This window comes from Artemia franciscana, chromosome 11 (assembly GCF_032884065.1).
Source record: "Artemia franciscana chromosome 11, ASM3288406v1, whole genome shotgun sequence".
NCBI lineage: Eukaryota > Metazoa > Arthropoda > Branchiopoda > Anostraca > Artemiidae > Artemia > Artemia franciscana.
Window position 1 is genome coordinate 28103253 of NC_088873.1, and position 22167 is coordinate 28125419.

At 34.6% G+C, this 22167-nt stretch overlaps 1 protein-coding gene across 2 annotated transcripts in view; it reads right to left on the reverse strand.

Annotated features, from left to right (window-relative positions):
- LOC136033049 (uncharacterized) overlaps positions 1-22167 on the reverse strand; it is a 67660-nt gene that overhangs the window by 18298 nt on the left and 27195 nt on the right. For both annotated transcript variants that reach the window (XM_065713625.1, XM_065713626.1), the window contains exons 7-8: positions 17659-17805; positions 3040-3189 (exon numbers count right to left, since the gene is read on the reverse strand). In XM_065713625.1, coding sequence (XP_065569697.1) covers positions 3040-3189; positions 17659-17805 — 297 coding nt within the window. The remainder of the gene's footprint in view (positions 1-3039; positions 3190-17658; positions 17806-22167) is intronic.

Genomic DNA, 22167 nt, shown 5'->3' on the forward strand with positions numbered 1-22167 from the left:
TTAGCGTAAAGAGCGGGGCGTTGATGAGGAAGCAGCCCCTTTCATATACGAAGTAATTTCTGTTCGTTTTAAGTTTTATTATCGCTCCTCACTTTCCGTTAAAAAAACTTGTTTTTTTTTTAATAGCATCAGGTGATGATTGAAGGCAATCCACTTTTTAAATCATAGACAACGCGATTGCGCTGCCGAAGTAAAAACCGATGTTGGCACAATATATATATATTTTTTTTTAGACCAGGGCACTTCGTACAGATAAGTTGTCGTAGAAATTTCGAAAGGAGCTCATTTGGTTATAAACTGAGAAGAATGGTGCCCATTTTAATAGTCAAGCCTGATTGGAGGGTAACTAGCCCCCCACGCCAATCATTTTCCCAAATACAAACAAAATTTTGAGATAGCCATTTTGTTCATAGTAGTCGACAGATGCGGAAATTATCTCTTTGAGGATAACAGCCCCCCTATGGCCCTTAGCGCAAGGGTTTTAAGTTATACCCTGGTGGCATAAAAGGTGTTTATAGAAACGATGGCCGTATGAACTTCAGATGGGGCTCATTTGAGTTGAAACTGGGAATTATATTGTCCTTCTAAGAGTTAAATGGGTTTTAGAGGAGTGAGCCCCCCCCCACGTCCATCATTTCCCAAAAACATCCAATCAAAATTTTAGATAGCAATTTTGTTCAACGTAGTTGAAGGGTCCAGAAATTATGTCTTTGAGGATGACAAACCCTACAGTCATCAGGGTAAGGGTTGAAATTTATGCCCTAGGGGCATATATAGTCCAAATAGTCCAAAGGTAATATAACAAGGCTTTTAGGGCTAATACAAACCATTAGAGCCCAGGGGCAAAGGTTGTAAGTTATGCTCTGGGGGCATTTAAAGTTTTTCTGGAAGAGATAGTGGTATAAATTTTGGAGAGGGCTCATTTGGTTGAATACTGAAAGTTGAATTTCCCTTTTAAGAGTCAAAAGTAATGGAGGCGACTACCCCTCTTTTCACCAAATGAATCTGATTGCAATTGTGAGATAGCCATTTTGTTCAAAATAGTAAAAAAAACAAATAGCAATGCCTCCAGTATTGACTAAACTTTTCGGATCCTTCGGACAAGGGGTGTAAGTTATCCCTGGCGGTATGTAAGGATTTTATGGAATGAGTGGTGAATTACAAAATGTCGTATATACGCAGGTTGTCAAAAGAGTGTATCATCGATATCTTGGGGATAGAATTGGTGCTTGAATTTATAACTTACAGAGCTTGTTGATGGGAATATTGATCAAACCAAAAGACAATCTATGCATCCTAATACTGCTGTCCCTTTTGAGCATGACTCGGTTAATTATGTAGTTTCTATTCGTTTTGGGTTTCATTTATTTATTGATACTGATTTGTGGAAGTTCTACGCTTGATAGATTATTTGATTATATTTTTACTCATTTTGGTTTAATGGAGTTCTTTACTTTTCGTTGAAAAATTTATTTCGCGGGCAAATTTTTTTTTAATTTAAAGAAAAGTCCAGTCACGTTCATTTGAATGAGCGTTAAAAATTAATACATTTGTTGATGGGGAGGGAAGAAGGATTGTTCAATCCATAAATTGAAGGTTTTGGCGAATCTTTTTCATCTGCGTGTGGGAACGATTCGCCATGATATGTGTAATGAGATAAAATTTGCCAGCCGACAGGCTGATTGAACATGGTGTGCTTTGATTGAGTTTAACTTTCCTCTCAATATTTCTTAAATATTAACCTTGATTCCCTTAGCCTTATCAGAAGTAATACAGGCACTGAGGTCAAAATATGAGGAAACGTTAAGTGGAAAGTTGAACTAAATCAAAACACTACGTGCGTATAAAATGTCAAAAGTGCATATAATTAATATCTTGGGAACGGCTTAGCGTTTCAAGTTGAAATTTCTAGGGCTTGATGAGGCGCATGTTAAATTGAAAAATGGACAAAATGTGTGTACTATTAATACGAATAATTCTACTTCTACTATTGTTGCTACTACTACTAATATAACACTACTACTAATACAACACTAGTGCTACCACAACTCTAACTACTACTACTCATATAAGCCTTGGTTATTCTAAAAAATACAAGGTAAAAAGCTAGTTTAAAGAATTAAAAATCAGCTAAAAAATTAATTTCTCAAGAGATTAAAAAAAAAACAGTTGATGAGAGATAAGCAAAGATTTCTCTCGAATGACGTAACTGTCGTAATGCTAATAATATAAAATATTATCTATATAACTTAGGTTGCTGCCAAGACATGGGGTTGAGGTGATGGGCTATACTATAGTAATTTCTGTTCGTTTTGGGTTTCATTTATTTATTGATGGTTATTTTTGGTAGTTTTACGCTTGGAAAGTTATTTGACTTTGTTTCTGCTCTTCACTTTAATATAGCTCTTTACTTTTGTTTGAAAAACTTATTAAACATATTTTTTAAATCAATTAATTAGAGTAAAAATAAGTTTCCTTATATCTTCTAGATTATTAACAAAAAATAAAAAAAAGATCATCCCTAGAGTTCGTATCTTTATAACCCCCATAAAAAAAAGAATCTGCTATACGGCTTTGGATTATTAATAGAAGATATTAAAAAAAAATGAACTGAGATACCGATAGGAGGGGCAGTTACCCTCCTGCAAGATTTTTTGCCTTTCTAAATTCTAAAAAAATGCCTTTTTTTCTGGTATGTTCATTGAAAATTCAAAAACAACAAAATTGTCACAGAGATGAATTTTAAAAAGTGTATTTTGCCCTCCCCCATCCCCATTTCTGTGAATTCATGCCATTGTCAAATACGCAGTTAATTGAAACCTTTTAAAACTAAAATCATATTAACTATATGAGGAAGGTACGTATGTAATAATTATTCTAGAGTAGGGTTGGAGGCAGGAAAACCATTCAACAAATATTGAATATTTCTTGGAAAACCATAAACGTTAGATTTCAGGGTGGGGAGGGGGACGATGCAAGGAAAAAAGTCCCCAATACACATATGCCTAAAAACAGGCGTAAAACAGTTTCTAAGATCACCTTCTTGCACCTGCAGGCACAGCTTTTGCTATCATATTTTTGTTTTGAAGAACAATCCTTTGCCTTCACGCGGCACTCACATTTACACCGACTATGCTCTTCTAAGACGATGCTTCTTAAAAACATTCTCGATGCCTGAATTGCCACCACCTAAAAAATGTATTGAATTGAAATGCAACAAAAATGTATCTAATTAAAAAGAAAACATATCGAGGCAGACTTGAAGCAGCATTAGGGGTTCTATATTCCGAGCAGGGTCGACATCTTTGCTGATGAAAGTTCCAAGCATCTGAAAGTTCATCAAACAGTTCGTGGTAACGAACTGTAGTAAGGAGCGACCCGGCTCAATAGTAACCAAAACTCTAAAAAATTGAATTTTGATATCAATAGCTACATCAAAAGAATCGCATTTTAATGCTGATTTTAAATATATAAGTTTCATCAAGTTTAGTCTTACCAATCAAAAGTTACGAGCCTGAGAAAATTTGCCTTATTTAGGAAAATAGGGGGAAACACCCCCTAAAAGTCGTAGGATCTTAACGAAAATGACACCATCAGATTCAGCGTATCAGAGAACCCTACTGTAGAAGTTTCAAGCTCTTATCTACAAAAATGTGGAATTTTGTATTTTTTGCCAGAAGACAAATCACGGGTGCGTGTTTATTTTTTTTTTTTTTTTTTTCTTTTCCCCAGGGGTCATCGTATCGACCAAGTGGTCCTAGAATGTTGCAAGAGGGCTCATTCTAACGGAAATGAAAAGTTCTAGTGCCCTTTTTAAGTGACCAAAAAAATTGGAGGGCATCTAGGCCCCCTCCCACGCTCATTTTTTCCCAAAGTCAACGGATCAAAATTTTGAGATAGCCATTTTGTTCAACATAGTCGAAAGCCATAAAAACTATGTCTTTGGGGATGACTTACTCCCCCACAATCCCTGGGGGAGGGGCTGCAAGTTACAAACTTTGACCAGTGTTTATATATAGTAATGGTTATTGGGAAGTGTACAGACGTTTTCAGGGGGATTTTATTTTGTTTGGGGGTGGGGCTGAGGAGAGGGGGCTATGTTGGAAGATCTTTCCTTGGAGGAATCTGTCATGGGGGAAGAAAAATTCAATGAAAAGGGCGCAGGATTCTCTAGCATTACTATAAGAAAACAATGAAAAATAAACATGAAAACGTTTTTTCAAATGAAAGGAAGAAGTAGCATTGAAACTTAAAACGAACAGAGATTATTACGCATATGAGGGGTTCTAAAAATACTTTAGTATAAAGAGCGAGGTATTTAGGAGGAGATAAATACCTTGCTCTTTATGCTAAAGTATTTTTTAGTAATTTAAACTATTTATTCTACGGCCTTTCTGATTCAGGGGTCATTCTTAAAGAATTGGGACAAAACTTACGATGTAGTGCAAAGAGCGAGGTATTAACGAGGGTACAAACCCCCTCGTATACATATTAAAAATATAAGGTTATGAAAGTTTGTTACGTAAGTTAATTCTTAAGTTACGTATATTTTTAACTAATAAAAACGCTCGTTAAAAATTAAAAGTTCTAGTTGCCTTTTTAAGTAACCGAAAAATTGGAGGGCAACTAGGCCTCCTTCTCCACCCCTTATTTCTAAAAATCGTCTGATCAAAACTAAGAGAAAGCCATTTAGCAAAGAAAAAAGAATTAATATACAAATTTCATTTTAATAATTTATGTGCGGAGAGCCACAACCAAACATGCATTAATTCAAAAACGTTCAGAAATTAAATAAAAAAAAAACTAATTTTTTTAGCTGAAAGTAAGGAGCGACATTAAAACTTAAAACGAACAGAAATTACTCCGTATATGAAATGAGTTGTCCCCTCCGCAATCCCTCGCTCTTTACGCTAAAGTTTGACTCTTTGCCACAATTCTACTTTTTAAAAAAATTAAAAGCTTTAGCGTAAAGAGCGAGGGATTGCGGAGGGGACAACTCATTTCATATACGGAGTAATTTCTGTTCGTTTTAAGTTTTAATATCGCTCCTGACTTTCAGCTAAGAAAATTATTTTTTTTTATTTAATACAGGAGAAAAACCATATACATGCAACTTATGTAAGAAATCATTTTCTCAAACTTCTAATTTATGCCCAAACTTGAGATTTCAAACCGGAGAAAAGCATTGGACTTGCATGTTCTGTATCAAATGATTTTATCAGAAAGTTTCATTCTAAGAGTCATACGAAGCGTCATGTGGAATCTGTCATAATAAGCAAAAAGAGAAAATATAGACCCCTGAAAATTGTTTATTCAACTCAATTCTGGGAAAGTGAATAAATAATATCTTTTTTGTGCTAAAATCTTCCAATAATTTTTTTAAATTAAAATCTTTGATTTGCCTAGGTTAAGGAGATATAAAAGCGAAAACTTTAACATAAACTTGAAAAGGTTAGAAACCCACGAATTCTTTAGCAGATGTCAGATTTTTTTACTTATAATGGGACAGCTAAGTAAAGTTGGAAGTCCAGTTTTGAAAAAAGCATATAAGTTGGTGGACATGTCCTTTCGACCACGCTGAACAATCCCGGAACTGGAGGCAAAAATTGGTCGCTAAAATATCGTCAAAACGTCGTATAACGTTGCAAATCGTAGGAAAAATTCAGATCGGGTTTTAATATGGGTGGTAGGCTGGGTAGAGGAGGAAGAGGAACTGGAGAGGTAATCGTGGACTGGGAAGGTAAGTATGGGCAGGGGCTAGGGTAGGATTGGGGGCGGGTTGGGGGAAGGTGGGTGAATTACCCATTGAGAAGTGATGGAAACTGAATTTGTTATTCTAATATTTCTTTTATATTTTTATTTATCTATTATTATTTTTAATTCAGTTATTTATTTATTTATCTATTTTTAAATGTAAATGGGTTATAGTTTCCTTATTTTTGGTTTATTTATAATAGTTTTAAATAAATAGTTGCGGTTTAAGTAAATAGTCGAATTAATAGATAAGTAGTTACGTGGACTTTTGTGCGACCGCAAACATTCATAGGTTTTCTCCAGCATGAAAGAGTTGTTCAATTTATTTATTTGTTTGTCAATGTGGATTAATAAACTTACGAACTTAATAGCCAAAAAGTCTTGAAATGGGTAAAAATGCGACTGAAGGCACTGGTCGTCTCACTTTTATCCTCAGATCATAACAACGTCGGATAAACTTCAAAAAAAGGTCGTGTCTTTTTCAAATAACAGTTTGATGATATACAAGGGACAGTAAATTAAAGCCCCGGATGAGGCCTCAACTATGCTGAAAATTCATGGAAAGGGAGGCGAAAATCAGGGGACAAAAATCTCGACAAACGTTGTATAGCGCTGCTTATCTTTAAAAAAAAAGGTTTAGATAGTGCACGCAAGTCTTGAATGGGTAAATATGACCTTCAGTTCACATTAAATAAAAAAAAAAAGTTTGTTCTACTGAAAATAAGGAGGAACATTAAAACTTAAAACGAACAGAAATTATTCCATATATGAAAGGGGCTGTCCCCTCCCCAACGCCTCGCTCTTTACGCGAAAGTTTATTACTGTTCTAAAAATAGAGCTGTGACAAAGAATCAAACTTTAGTTTAAAGAGCGAGGCTTTGAGGAGAGGAGAGCCCCATTCATATACGGAATAATTTCTGTTCGTTTTAAGTTTTAATGATGCTCTTTGTTGAAAAAGCTTGTTTTTAAAAATTTAATTTCTCATCGTTTTTTCAATAACTCCAAAATACGTTGCTCCACTTCCATTGAAAAATCCCCCTTCCCAAAGAAATATTCGCTGGGCAATTCAATCCAGGTGAAAATCTACGCTGCCCAATTACCCTTAGCATCTCTACGCCTAAAATTGAATCTATTAAGAGAAAGCAAGACACATAAACTAATTTCGTATAGTAATTCTAGCAGATTCACCCAGTGTAAAACTTCCCTTGAAAAGTTCACCCTCTGGAAATTTCCCTCTCTATGGAACATTCTCCCCGTGCAAAATCCTCGCAGCAGAAAATTGATCCTCCTCTCCCCACCCGAAAAATATATGGATACTTCCCATTAACAAATAAAACATTTGGTTTTAACTTATCCCCTGGGGCATATGAAGCTCTTATGGAAGAAGCGGTCGTATAAATCTCGGAAGGAACTCAAATGACTATAAATTGAAAGTTCTTAATCTCTTTTTAAGATTCAAAGTGATCCGATTGCAACTAGCCCCCCCACCCCCTTATTTTCCCCAAATGTGGCTTAATTTTTTGTATAGCCATTTTGTTCAATATAGACTAAAGATCATAAAACAAACACTCCAGGGATAAAACACCCACCAAAAACTGGGGGCAGGTGTTGTAAATTAAGCCCTGGGGCATATAAGATTTTTATGGAAGAAATGACAGTATAAACTTGGAAGGAGGTGGGCTCATTCGATTGTAACTCGGAACTTTTCGTGTTCTCTCTAAGATTCAAAAGTAACCGGACGGGAACTAGCCCTCCCCCCAATATCCCTTTTCCGCAAATGCATCTAATAAAAAATTTGAGATAGCCGTTTTGTACAAAATACTTTTAAGGTCAAATAAAAAAAAAAACTCAGGGGTCAACATAGAAAGTGTTGTAAGCCTCTGGAGCAGACCAGCTTTTTGTAAGGGGTGGTCGTATAAACATCAGAGGTGACTCATTTGATTGGAAATTGAAATTTTATATTTACCTTTTTAAGAGTCCTCAAAAGTGATCGCCAGGCAAATACACCCCCCTCTTTTCCCCAAATGTATCTGATCAAAATTTTGAGATAGCCATTTTGTTTCAAATATTCCAACAATCAGATGACAAAACTTTTGGGGCCACATCCCCCCCCCAAAAAAAAAACGCGAGAAAAGGGTTGTAACCTGTGCCCGGGAAAATATAAGGTTTTCACGGAAAAGATAGTCGTATAATCTTTAGAGGGGACTCAAATGATTTGAAACTAAAAGTTCTAGTTCTCTTTTATGAGGCAAAAGTGATCTGGTGGCCACTAGGCTTCCCCCACCAGACCACCCCGAGGCCACAAGGCTCAAATTTTTTTCTCAAGATACACTTCATATGCAAGGGTTGGTGTTATTAAGCTTGGAGGGGGCTCATTCAATTGGAAATAATAATTTCTAGTGGCCTTTTTAAGAGTCAAACGTGACAGGAGGCATCAAGCCCTCCTCCTTTCCGTGCCCTCTTTTCCCCAAACTTTTGAATCTTAAAGGGAACACGAAAAGTTCCGAGTTACAATCGAATGAGCCCGCCTCCTTCCAAGTTTATACTGCCATTGCTTCCATAAAAATCTTATATGCCCCCAGGGCTTAATTTACAACTCTTGCGCCCAGTTTTTTGTGGGTGTGTTATCCCTGGAGTCTTTGTTATATGATCTTTGGTCTATCTTGAACAAAATGACTAGAATCGAAAATGATCAAAAAGTAACAAACCCCTCCCCCCTTTGTGCTTTTCCCCCCAAATGAATCTTACAAAAATTTTGAAATAGCCATTTTGTTCAAAAGGGTCCTAAATTAAATATATGACTTAGGAGTTGAGCAATCGTCCATGGCCCTCGGGGATCAAGCCTCCATCAAGTAATGGATCCCCCATCAGGCCCTCTTCCTTTCCGTGCCCTCTTTTCCCCAAACGAATCCAATCAAAATTTTGAGATGGGGGTTGACAAAACCTCCCACTGCTCCAAGGGCAAGGGATGTAAGTTATGCAAGCTGTCCATTGTTCATATATAAGGTTTCTATCAAAGGAATAATCGTATAGACTTCGGAAAAGCCTCACTTGATCTAAATTGAAAGTTTTAGCTGAATTTTTAAGTCAGGAGTAATCAGACAGCAGGCCATCCTACCCCTTGCCTTTTTCATCTAAATGCTTTAGATCAAAATTTTTAGTTAGCCATTTTGTTCAAAATCGTTCAAATGTCAAATAGCTATGGTTGCGGGTTTGAACCCCCCCAAACCCTAGGGGAAAGGGCTGTAAGTTAAACTAGCAGCCCATCGTTAACATATAAAGCTTCTATGGAAGGCGTGGTTGTATAAACTTTAGAGGAAGTTCATTCGATTGTAAATCGAGATTTATTGTGCCTGTTTTAAGAATAGAAAATGATAAAAAAAATAACAAGCCCCTCCCCCCTTATGCTTCCCCCCCCAAAATGCATCTTATAAAATTTTTGAAATAGCCATTCTGTTCGAAAGGGTTCTAAATTAAATTATATAACCTAGGGGTTGATCAATCCTCCATAGCCCCCAGGGAAAGGACTGTAACTTATGTCAGTTGCGTATTAGAATATAAGTTTTTTGTGGAAGGGGTGGTCGTGGGGACTCATTTGATCGAGAACTGAAACTTTTAGTTTTTTTCTAATAGTCAAAAGTGATCAATGGACAACAGGCCCACGATCTACTTTCCAAAAGAGCATCCGGTCAAAATTCGAGATAGAGATTTTGTTCAAAATAGTTCACAGACATAAATAATTATGTTTCCGGTTTTGACCCTCCCACAGCCCAGGGGGAATGGCTCTGAGTTACGGAACTTTTTTTATTGTCACTTTGATACTTTGTTTACCTTGATACCTTGTTTACTTAGATGCTTTCCTTACTTGGATACTTTTGTACTTTGTTGCTAGTTTTGTTACTTTGATGAAAGTTTGATGTCGAAAAAAAAAATTCGAAGTAAGGCATTTTCCATTTTCCAAAAAGCTTGAAACTTTTTGCAATCAAAAACTTACAAAATTAATTTAAAAAACTTTACGAAAAAGAAGTTTTTCAAAGAAAAGTAAAGGCCATATTAAACATCAGATCAGCAGATACAAATACCTGTTAAAATTCAAACTAGAAATGACAAGAAATTATTATTAAAGAATAAATGAAAACCTAAACGAACAGAAACCAAATACACAATCATGGCAAAAACAATACAACAAGTACTAATATAAATTAATAGATTACAAGAAATCACTATTAAAAAATAAATGAAACCCAAAACGAACAGAAATCAAAAATATAATTTTATGAATTAAAAAAAAAAATCCGAAAAAGAAGTTTTTCGAAGAAAAGTAAAGGCTATATTAAACTAGAAACGACAAGAAATTATATTAAAGAATAAATGAAACCCAAAACGAAAAGAAATTGATCAAACAATCATAGCAAAGAAACATGCTAATAAAAGCTATAATATACTAGCTGTAGGGGTGGCGCTTAGCGCCACCCCAACACCTAGTTGGTGGGGGCGCTTCGCGCCACCCCCCAAGCCCCCCCGCGCGCGTAAGTCGTTACGCGCCATATTATTTACGCGCCATTGTAGTTGTGTCCCTCTGTCCCACCTGTGAATATATATACATACATATATATATATATATATATATATATATATATATATATATATATATATATATATATATATATATATATATATATATATATATATATATATATATATATATATGTTTTTAACTACGTAAAACTTGCGAATATACAACATTCTTCGCTGTCCCATTATCTGTAAATATAAATAGATTGTCAGGTTTACCGACTCTTGAACATGCAACATATAATAGTCCACGGGAAAAACAATCCATATTCATATCTATACCTTATTATTCTAATGATTGCCCCTGAGCTTTGTTGACGGTGATTGCTAATCAAACATTCCCTGTGTCCCCATTGTCATTTATATATCCCCCCTATGCCCCCCGGCGTCCCCGTTGTAGTTGTGTCCCTGTGTCCCAGTCGTCACTTATATTCCCTGTGTCCCGGTCGTTATTTGTGTCCCGGTGTCCCAGTCTGTAATATCTCTTTGAGTGTCCTGGTCGTCATTTATATTCCGTGTCCCGGTCGTCATTTGTGTCCCAGTCTGTAATTTCGTCAGTCGAAAAACAACTTCATGACGACATACAACTCAATCCTTATAATGACGTCAGTCGACAAACATGACGTCAGTTGACACACACGTCCCAGTCGTCATTTGTGTCCCGGTGTCCCAGTCTGTAGTTTCTCTTTGAGTGTCCCGGTCGTCATTTATATTCCCTGTGTCCCGGTCTGTATATAAATTTTTGAATTGGTATACGATGAAATAATTTTTTGTTTTTTTCCTTTTTAGTTTTTTTATTGGTTTTTACCTTTTTTTTTAGCTTTTTTAGTTTTTTTCTTTTTTATTTTTAGTTTTTTTGTAGTTTTTACCTTTTTTAGTTTTTTTATTTTTATTTTTAGTTTTCTTTTTCTCCTTTATTTTTCAGTTTTTTTCCTTTTTAGTTTTTATTTCAGTTTTTAGTTTTTTTTATTAGTTTTTAGTTTTTATTCTTTTTAGTTTTTTTTGTAGTTTTTACCTTTTTTTTAGTTTTTTTTAGTTTTTTTTAGTATTTTCTTTTTAGTTTTTTTTTGTAGTTTTTACCTTTTTTAGTTTTTTTTTCTTCTTTTGTATTAATGCTAAAGCCAAGGTTCGAACCTGGAACCTCTCGGACCTAGAACCTGGAACATAACGCAAACTCAGCTACTTCGGCTTGAATACTTTCGTTTTTGAATTAGTATATGATGAAATAATTCAGACGTCATATGGACAAACGCAACGTCAGTCGCCTGACGACGTTGTCGACTGGCGCTTCAAGCACCCCCCAGCCCCCCCCCGCGCGCGTAAGACGTTACGCGCCATATTAGTAACGTGCCATTGTAGTTGTGTCCCTGTGTCCCACCTGTGAATATATATATATATTCACAAAATATATCACGTAAATATATATATTTACGTAGTTAAAAATATATATATATATATATATATATATATATATATATATATATAATATATATATATATATATATATATATATATATATATATATATATATATATATATATATATGTATATATATATATATATATATATATATATATATATATATATATATATATATATATATATATGTATATATATATATCTATCTATCTTCTATATATATAAAAATAAGTTGTCTGTCTGTGGATGGATGGATGGATGTGTCAGGTGACGTCACCTGAAAAAACTGGATCAGGTGACGTCAAAACTGAAAAAACTAAAAAAAGGCAAAAACTACAAAAAAAACTAAAAACTAATAAAAAAAATAAAAAAGCTAAAAAACTAAAAAAACTAAAAAAAGGTAAAAAACTAAAAACAATAAAAAATAAAAAAAAACTAAAAAAAAGGAAAAAACTGAAAAATAAGCTAAAATAAATGACGACACTCAAAGAGAAAGCGACCAGGACAAAAGGAATGTTCGATTAGCAATCAACAAAGCACCGGGACACAGGGAGTATAAATGACGACCAGGACATAAGTAAAAAAAAAATTAACAAAACTAAAAAGAAGGTGAAAACTACAAAAAAACTAAAAAGAAAAAAAAACTAAAAACTAATAAAAAAACTAAAAAATCTAAAAATCTAAATAAACTAAAAAAGAAAAAAAAAGGAAAAAAATAAAGGAGAAAAACAAAACTAAAAAACGAATGTATATACAGACCGGTACACCGGGATACAAATGACGACCGGGACACAGGGAATATAAATGACGACCGGGACACAGGGACACAACTACAACGGGGACACCGGGGGAAACAGGGGGATATAAATGACAACCGGGACAAAAAAACTAAAAAGAAAAAAAAACTAAAAACTAATAAAAAAACTAAAAAATCTAAAAATCTAAATAAGCTAAAAAAGAAAAAAAAGGAAAAAAATAAAGGAGAAAAACAAAACTAAAAAACGAATGTATATACAGACCGGGACACCGGGATACAAATGACGACCGGGACACAGGGAATATAAATGACGACCGGGACACAGGGACACAACTACAACGGGGACACCGGGGGAAACAGGGGGATGTAAATGACGACCGGGACACCGGGACAGGGAATGGTCGATTAGCAATCACCATCAACAAAGCTCAAGGGCAATCATTAGAATCATGAGGTATAGATCTGAATACAGATTGTTTTCCCATGGACCATTATATGTTGCATGTTCAAGAGTCGGTAAACCTGACAATCTATTTATATGCAAAGACAATGGGACAGCAAAGAATGTTATATATTCGCAAGTTTTACGTAGTTAAAACCATATATATATATATATATATATATATATATATATATATATATATATATATATATATATATATATATATATATATATATATATATATCTATCTATATTCACAGGTGGGACATAGGGACACAACTACAATGGCGCGTAACTATTATGGCGCGTAACGACTTACGCGCGCGGGGGGGCTTGGGGGGGGGCGCGAAGCGCCCCCACCAACTAGGTGTTGGGGTGGCGCGAAGCGCCACCCCAACAGCTAGTATATATATATATATATATATATATATATATATATATATATATATATATATATATATATATATATATATATATATATATATATATATATATATATATATTTATATACTACGTAAAACTTGCGAACATACAACATTCTTTGCTGTCACATTTTCTGTCCATACAAATAGATTGTCAGGTTTACCAACTCTTGAACATGCAATATAATAATTGTCCATGGGAAAACAATCCGTATTCAGACCTATACCGCATTTTCCTAACGATTGCCCTCGAGCTTTGTTAATGGTGACTGCCAATCGAACATTCCCTGTGTCCCCGTCGTCATTTATATATCCCCCTGTACCCCCGGCGTCCCCGTTGTAGTTGTGTCCTGGTCGGCATTTATATTCCCTGTGTCCCGGTCGTCATTTGAAATCTGGTAAGCATTGGTGACCTTATCCAAGTCAAAATCCCAAACCCAATCATCATCGCTATCATTTTCAGTTTTGATATGTTTTGACTCTCGCTGTCCAGGTGGATTTTCATCTAACTGCGCGGTTTTACGTTCTTTAGCCGCAAGGCTGTTTTCATGCTGTTCTTGTGATTCCTCGGCACGCTTTCTTTTCTTACTTTCTCTACCAGCCGCAAGCCTGTTTTCATGCTGTTCTTGTGATTCCTCAGCACGCTTTCTTTTCTTACTTTCTCTATCAGCCGCAAGTCTTTTGGCATAGACTCTTTGAGCAGCTTCCTTGGCTGTTGCCATTGTAGGTTCTTCAGTCATTTTACAATTAAAAATTTCTATTTCAACGATCTTCTTACAATTAAAAATTTGTCTTTGAACGATTTTCTTAAATACCTGTGTCCTGGTCGTCATTTACATTCCCTGTATCCCGGTCGTCATTTGTGTCCCGGTATCCCAGTCTGTAATTTCTCTTTGAGTGTCCCGGTCGTCATTTATATTTCCTCTGTCCCGGTCGTCATTTGTGTCCCGGTCTATAATTTCTCTTTGAGGGTTTTTTCTTTTTTTTTTTTAGTTTTTTACCTTTTTTCTTTTTTCAGTTTTCTTTTTCTTCTTTAGTTTTCAGCGTCACTATGAAATACATATCGCCGAACCTTTGTTTTTTTAACTAAAATCTGGTAGGCATTGATGACTTTATCCAAGTCAGTATCCCAAACACAATCATCATCGCTATCATTTTCAGTTTTGATATGTTTTGACTCGTGCTGTCCAAGTGGATTTTCATCTAACTGCGCGGTTTTGAGTTCTTTAGCCACAAACCTGTTTTCTTGCTGTTCTTGTGATTCCTCGGCACACTTTCTTTTTTTACTTTCTCTATCAGCCACAAGCCTGTTTTCTTGCTGTTCTTGTGATTCCTCGGCACGCTTTCTTTTCTTACTTTCTCTATCAGCCGCAAGTTTTTTGGCATAGACTCTTTGAGCAGCTTAATCGGCTGTTGCCATTGTAGGTTCTTCATTCATTTTACAATTAAACGTTTTTCCGTCCACGATCTTCTTACAATTAAAAATTTGTCTTTGAACGATTTTCTTAAATACTTTTAATGACGTCGTCATCATACCAAACATGACGACAACTAACTTCATGACGACATGATGACATGACGTCACTCGACAGATAGACAGACAGACAGACAACTAATTTTTATATATATAGATTAATAAAATTAACCATTACAATTAAGTCAATGCAAATATTAGCAAAGTAATCACCTCAAATTTAAGATAACTACAGAGTATGAGAGGTGTAAATTGTAAAAAAGCCATTTTACAAAAAATATGCCGAAAATTGACATGTCATTAGACCCGGTAGAATAATTGAAATAAAAATATATCAACAAAAATTAAAGTAGGTCAGTGGAAATCTCAGACAAAAAAAAATCTCAAAAAAGAAGAGGGGGGGGTGCTTTGGAAAGTTGACTCCTTTTTTAGAGCTGAAACATAAAAGAAAGCTATTTTTACAAAAAAAGACTGTGAAAATTAACTTGTTAATAAAACTACGAGTTAGAAGAAGAAATGTATTTAAAGCCTCAAGCCCCCTTTGCACTTCCGGGCTGAAGAACTATGAATGGCAGATCAGCATCAGGGACTGTAAAGTTCAGTACCATGTTCCTTACAATTAACTTAAAGCTTAAAAAAAAAGATATATAAACAGAAAAGTTTTGATTATGACTAAGACATTTCAGAAATGTAGTATCGACCACAAAGCTGTAAAATTTAAAACTTTGGAATATACTTTAAAATGTACAATAAGCTTAAGTTATTCCACAAAATGCAAGGTAAAAAGCTAGTTTAAAGGATCAAGAATTAGCCAGTTTCTTATAAAATCAAAGAAAGAACCGTATATGTGAAATAAGCAAAGATTTTTATCGAATGGCGCAAACTATCTTATATTAATAATATAACATACTGTTCCTTAAACCTGCGTTATTGCCTAGAACTATCCCACAGGGAGAATTTAAAACTTAAATATCACTTTTGTCTGGTGTAAACAACAAATGCCGTCTCAAACAGTCTCATTGGAGAGTTCGTACTGTTTTTTGTTCTATTAAGAGTGTATAAATATAGTTTTGAAGTTATTTTAAATACATTTATAAGCGTATGGAAAGTTCGTTTTGTTTTTTGTTCTATTGAGAGTGTATAAATATAGTTTTGAAGTTATTTTCAATATATTTATAAGCGTATGGAAAGTTCATGTTGTTTTTTTTCTTCTACTGAGTGTATAAATATAGTTTTGAAGTTAACGGTATTTTCAGAAAGTGAAGGGGAATATTTTTTTTTTTTTTTTTTTTTTTTTTTAGAGAGAGAGAGAGAGATAGAGAGAGAGAGAGAGAGAGAGAGAGAGAGAGAGAGAGAGAGAGAGAGAGAGAGAGAGAGAGAGAGAGAGAGAGGAGAGAGAGAGAGAGAGAGAGAGAGAGAGAGAGAGAGAGAGAGAGAGAGAAGAGAGAGAGAGAGAGAGAGAGAGACCCGTTTATTATGCTTATCATCAATATTCAAAACAACCGCATCAGCCACTTTAGAAAGTCAAAGACTTATTTATTTAAAGGCTACTCTGTAGAGGGGTTACGGAAAGTGGAAATATTGTTCCGTTTTAGGGGCTCCTAAATACGTTAAGAAAATAATGATGTGAGTCACACTATGTCCTTATTAGATGTTGCGAGGCGTTCTCAATGTCCCTTCGCTCTCTTGTGAGTCACCCGCTATATCTCAATATAGGAAATCCCGTCGTATGAACTCCCTCAAAAAGTGAAGGCGCTCCAAGAGTGATATCACCCTAGGTTTTACCATCGGGAGTTACCTTTGATTATCTACTATAATCTATAAATTGACATAGAATCAATCTATAGTATTTTAAGCAAAGGACTGATTTTTACAGCCAGCTTATTATTCTAGATTCTGAATTCTACTGCTATCGAAAAACTCGTAAGTAATAAATTGTTTTCAGTGCTTTTGATAGTTTTATTGAATGTGTCAACTAGCACCATATAAAAACTAGTTCCATCCTGGGATCACTATTGAACCAAAGTCAACAATGACTCAAATGACTCACTGAAGTACATTATTTATAAAGAAGTCAACAATGACTCAAATGACTCACTGAAGTACATTATTTATAAAGAACTTTTTAGCCTATGAGAAAATACAGGTTTTTCAAAACAAAGTTATTAGACTATTAGAAAATTATGTCCATGGTGAAAATGATACAGTTAATTGTTATAGGAAACTCATGATTCTTAATGTTAGCCAACTTCATGATTATCGACTTGCTATTTTTGTATTTCAGAGTATTTATGATTTGTCCCCTGAAATGTTTCGTCCGATATTTTTAAGGAATTTTTCATACAATAAGTATAAGACTAGAAATATAGATGATTTGGTGTGTGTGTGTCGCAGCTCTCAGAGGGAAGTTTTAGTCCCAGGTTTGCTGGACCAGTAGTGTGGAATTCTTTACCGATGAGCATAAGGTTATCTGAAAATGTTAGCCAGTTTAAGAGTAGACTGAAGAACCACCTTCTTGGAAGAGATTAAGTAAATAATTTAAATGGGATAGCTCATAAATAAAGATCCTCTCTCTTCTTATGCTTTGTTTTCCTTTTGTTTTATTTTCCCCACTTTTTTGTTTTATTTCATTTCTTTTTTTTGTTAATGTTGTAGGCATTGTTGCTCATGGAATGTTTATCAGCCACTACTAAAAAGTCTTTGACTTTCTAAAGTGGCTGATGTGGTTCTCTCGTATATTGATGATATTTATAATAAAAGTCTCTCTCTGTCTCTCTCTCCCTATGAATTGTAGAAAATATTTTTAAATAAAGACCTTTCGTGTAACCACCTCAACCCCATCCGTAGTAGGACTACATTGCAAAGCCTCATGACTGCAGCAACCACCACATCTATTAGCTATGAGACATTTAGGAAAAAATTGAATCCCAGGATCAGGATCATGTGGAACAGGAACAGAAGTCTGCAAAAGGTGAAACATAATGTAGACTGCACATCATTACAACAACACAAAAGGGTTTTAACTAAGAGCACAACTGCTTTCACTGATTAAACTACTGCTTGGAAGATATATTTTGACTCTCCTGATAGGCCAAGCCTGATTTAAAGAATCTCAAAGCAATTCATACTCTTTCATATTCGCCTCACATGTTATTTTTTTCTGAGAAATTTTTCAAAAAGTTTTGAGCGAGCTTTAACATTTGATCAAACGGGGATATTAACATTAAATCAAGCCACAGGATACATTCACATTATGAAACATTAGCTTAGGATATACAGAAATACCCTATTTTAGTTTCACAAAAACAAAAAGTAACAGTAATCCGATTATTTCAGGCTAAACCAGCTTTTATTTTCGAACATTCTCTGAGTGCGGTAATGGTTTTTGATTTTAGGTGTCACCCTAAGCCTAAGTATCTTAAATTATTGGCGTTAGAAGCTGTCTCCGAAGGTGAAATTGTTAAAATTACCTATAATTTGAGGGATTCGTTCATCTTCTGCCCCAGACCTTAGTCCTCTACAGGTGGTCTAGTTTATTCTTTCTGTCATCATTCCCGTCCCAGTAAGACTCAATCTCTCGGTTTATAATGATGCATTCCAGGGTCCTTTAAAGTTTGCTCGTGTTATAATTCTTTTTAACCTGGGTTATATAAAGATTCTGCAAATTAACGTCCCACATCTGTTTTATCAGAGTTTAGTAAAATTTCTTAAAAGACTTTGCATTCTTGACTTCTAGATTTTCTTAACTCTAAACATTTTCATAGTTTTCATAATTTTTCCTAGTTTTTAGTTTCGTTTTAGGACAAAGCATTATACTAAGCTTGCATGTTAAACTCTCATACATTATTTGAATTCAGTTCTTTATTCTAGTTTGATACCTGCTGCTCTATTTCTTGATCGAGTCATCTTAACTGATCTGCTCTCGATTGATTGATTCAAATACAGTTAATTGTTCAGCAATCATCTTTTATTAGGTCAATACTCTTTTTGATTTAAATTAATGGCTTTTGAATGCAGTTAAAAATTTAAAACCTACGACCTTCTATCGTTTTTGTCAACCACCATCTATTACTAACTGTGGCATGAACTCGTCTTTTCCAGATACACTCTTAGCACAGCCAGTATAAATCAGTCTGGTCTTTTTTTAAGATGATAACCTTTCTTAAGAGTTACGAAAGAGTTACCCAGTTGTTCCATGTGAATTATCTTGCTTTAAATGGTGTAAAGTCCTTCTTTCTCATTTTTTTAAGAATCTCAAAAGACTGTTCTGACTTTAGTGTAATATATGCAAGAGCTAAAGATTGTTAGGCTCCATTTTTATGAATATTTAGCAATGGGGAGTCTCCACGAGTCTTGAAATCCTTATAAAGCTAAAACCCATATTTCCAGAGTCAGTTCTTAGAGTATTTTTTTTACAGCCTTGTCCAATCTTATGCTTATACTTTCATGTTATTTCGGTGTCAAGTTTTCTCTCGTCCGTGAAACCACTTCACGGAATTTTTATGATCAAGCAAGAAATTTTATTCAGGAAACTAAACGTTCTTCATTTCAACCCTTAAGTTATTCTTCTATCGTTATCTGCTTTGGGTTTTTCTACAATGACATGACCACCATCCTACAACCATATATAAGAACATGTCTTGTCTTTTTCATCACCCATGTTATGATAAAAATTTACAGATTCCTAACACTTCACCATTTTGCATTGACTTCAATCTCCTGATAGCTTGTAATATGTTCTTGAACACACTTTCACAGTCCACAAGAAGCTACTTTGGTATCCTTGAAAAGCATGTCAGAAATTTTCCACTCAATAAGACTTATTTAATTCATTTTATAGTCTTTCCAAGAGTTGATACCTCTGGATTGGGTCTGGATGTTTGTTAGATAATCATTTCAATTATTTCAGCTTTATTCAGTTTTAGATTGTTTCAGTTTTATTGGTTGTTTGGGTTGAAATAATGTGCTACTTCCTGACCTTGCTTGTAATTTCGCTGATTTTTGATGAGGGTGACCAGATTTTTTTCTTTTTTCTTGCTTGATAAGGCCTAACGATTTTAACCTAATACTTTTAGCCATTCCTGACATATCACCGCAGATATACCCTTGTAGGGCTTTAAAACTTGTATAAACTTTTTGGGCTACCAGTATTACATGTCAGAAATTTTCCACTCAATAAGACTTATTTAATTCATTTTATAGTCTTTCCAAGAGTTGATACCTCTGGATTGGGTCTGGATGTTTGTTAGATAATCATTTCAATTATTTCAGCTTTATTCAGTTTTAGATTGTTTCAGTTTTATTGGTTGTTTGGGTTGAAATAATGTGCTACTTCCTGACCTTGCTTGTAATTTCGCTGATTTTTGATGAGGGTGACCAGATTTTTTTCTTTTTTCTTGCTTGATAAGGCCTAACGATTTTAACCTAATACTTTTAGCCATTCCTGACATATCACCGCAGATATACCCTTGTAGGGCTTTAAAACTTGTATAAACTTTTTGGGCTACCAGTATTACTACTACTACTATACCCCACTACCACTACTACTCCCATTGCTTCTACTGCTGCTACAGCTATTTCGACTGCTGGTATTGCTAAGGCTAATGATATTAAGTTGAGACTTTTAGGACATGTTGAGGTAATTCAAACTTAATCAAAAAAGTACTTTGTACATGTGAGTTTTCAAAGAGTATTTTAGGAGTATCCTAGCAACACCAGAGGGTATTAAGCTAAATATTTCTGGGCTATTTATTAAGTATTAAGTTAAAGTTGTCAGGGTATATCAAGTAGAAAGTGGAACTAAATCTAAAGACACTATGTGCAATCAAGGTTCTCAAAAGGGTGTACCTTCGATATCTCCGAGCCAGTTTTTTAAATTAATGTATTAAATACAGATTTTAGATCCTAGCTCTCTGAAACTTTTCCAAAAAATAAGTGCAAGAATCCCGAGGAGTAAATTATCACCGTTCAGCTTGAGAAGGAGGAGGTAAAAAATTCAATTCGTTATTTAATATCCTGCTTTAATTAGGGTCTAGTTCTTATGAAGTATAATGGTTAATCATTTAGTGCATAGGCTCAGGAGAAACTGCGCAGAAAGTATCGCTAGCAAAAACTGGCATAGTCTACGAAAACACCTTAAAAAAAAATTGTCTCGATCCCAACAGTCCTAGTTCTTCATTTGAACAATGGCTTATCAGACAAACTTCCTTATATGTTTTATAAAAAGTAATATAACCAAGTCGACGAAGTTTTCAGAAATTTGCTCAGATATTAATTTCTGAAAATATCTTAAAGTTGAACGTACGGATAAAACCACAAATAAGAGTGATGCAGCCCCTCCCAAAATCTCAAAAAGGTTAAAAGTTTAATCAAAACTTGCTCGAAAGGATACGGTATTTGAACGGAGTGTTTTATTTGTCGTGGCATAAACAAAATAATAACATTTCTTAGAAGTTGGCTTACGATAAACTCCTGATAGCTTGATCAGACTTACAAAATTATTTTCCAAGACTGTACAAAAACAGATAAATATTCTAATTGGGGATTAGTTTACACCTGAGAGTTGAATATACCTTTCAACACTCTTTCTGTATTCAATAACTGCTTATTACTTACAACTAATTTTATAAAATTAATTTTAGGCAAATTAATTATAAAACGTTTTCATAGCAACAGAAAAATGCTCCAGATACCTAAAAATTTTGTTTTTGGGATATATATCACAACAGGTACAGGTTGTGGAATTATTGCTACTCGTATTAGTAGAATTAATAAATATATGGACTAAACGATTAACAGTCTAAATTAACAGTCAAGCTACTCAGCCTGAAGCGTCACAATTATTTAATATCAAACTATATCTTAAGTACGGGAATTTTTATTAGAACAGAGAAATCTGTGGGGCAGGTGGATATAGTCGGGATTTTATCTTTTAATCTAAAATGCAAGCGATGATAAATAATCACTTGAAACTATAGGAACCACTTTTTTAGACTCTGCACTTGCGCGTGAGCAGTTTTTGCGAGGGAAATATTCCTGAGAACCCTAGCTGTTGAATGTTTAAAAGGAAAGGTCAAAAAACAAAACCTTGGAAAAACCCTAGGTAAAAAATAAGCTGAATAGTTACATATCAGATTCTAATTTTACTTTTTTGTCCTAGCACCATAAAGGCCGTAAAAAAGCGAGAAAACCAAGGCTGTGCTTCTATAATATGAATGCCCCAAAGTTCTGATTTTCCATATATTATTCTTAACTAAATATTTGAAAAAAAAATGGGATGAAAAGCGTCTGATAGAGGTAGCAATGGAATTTTTTTTCTAGCTAA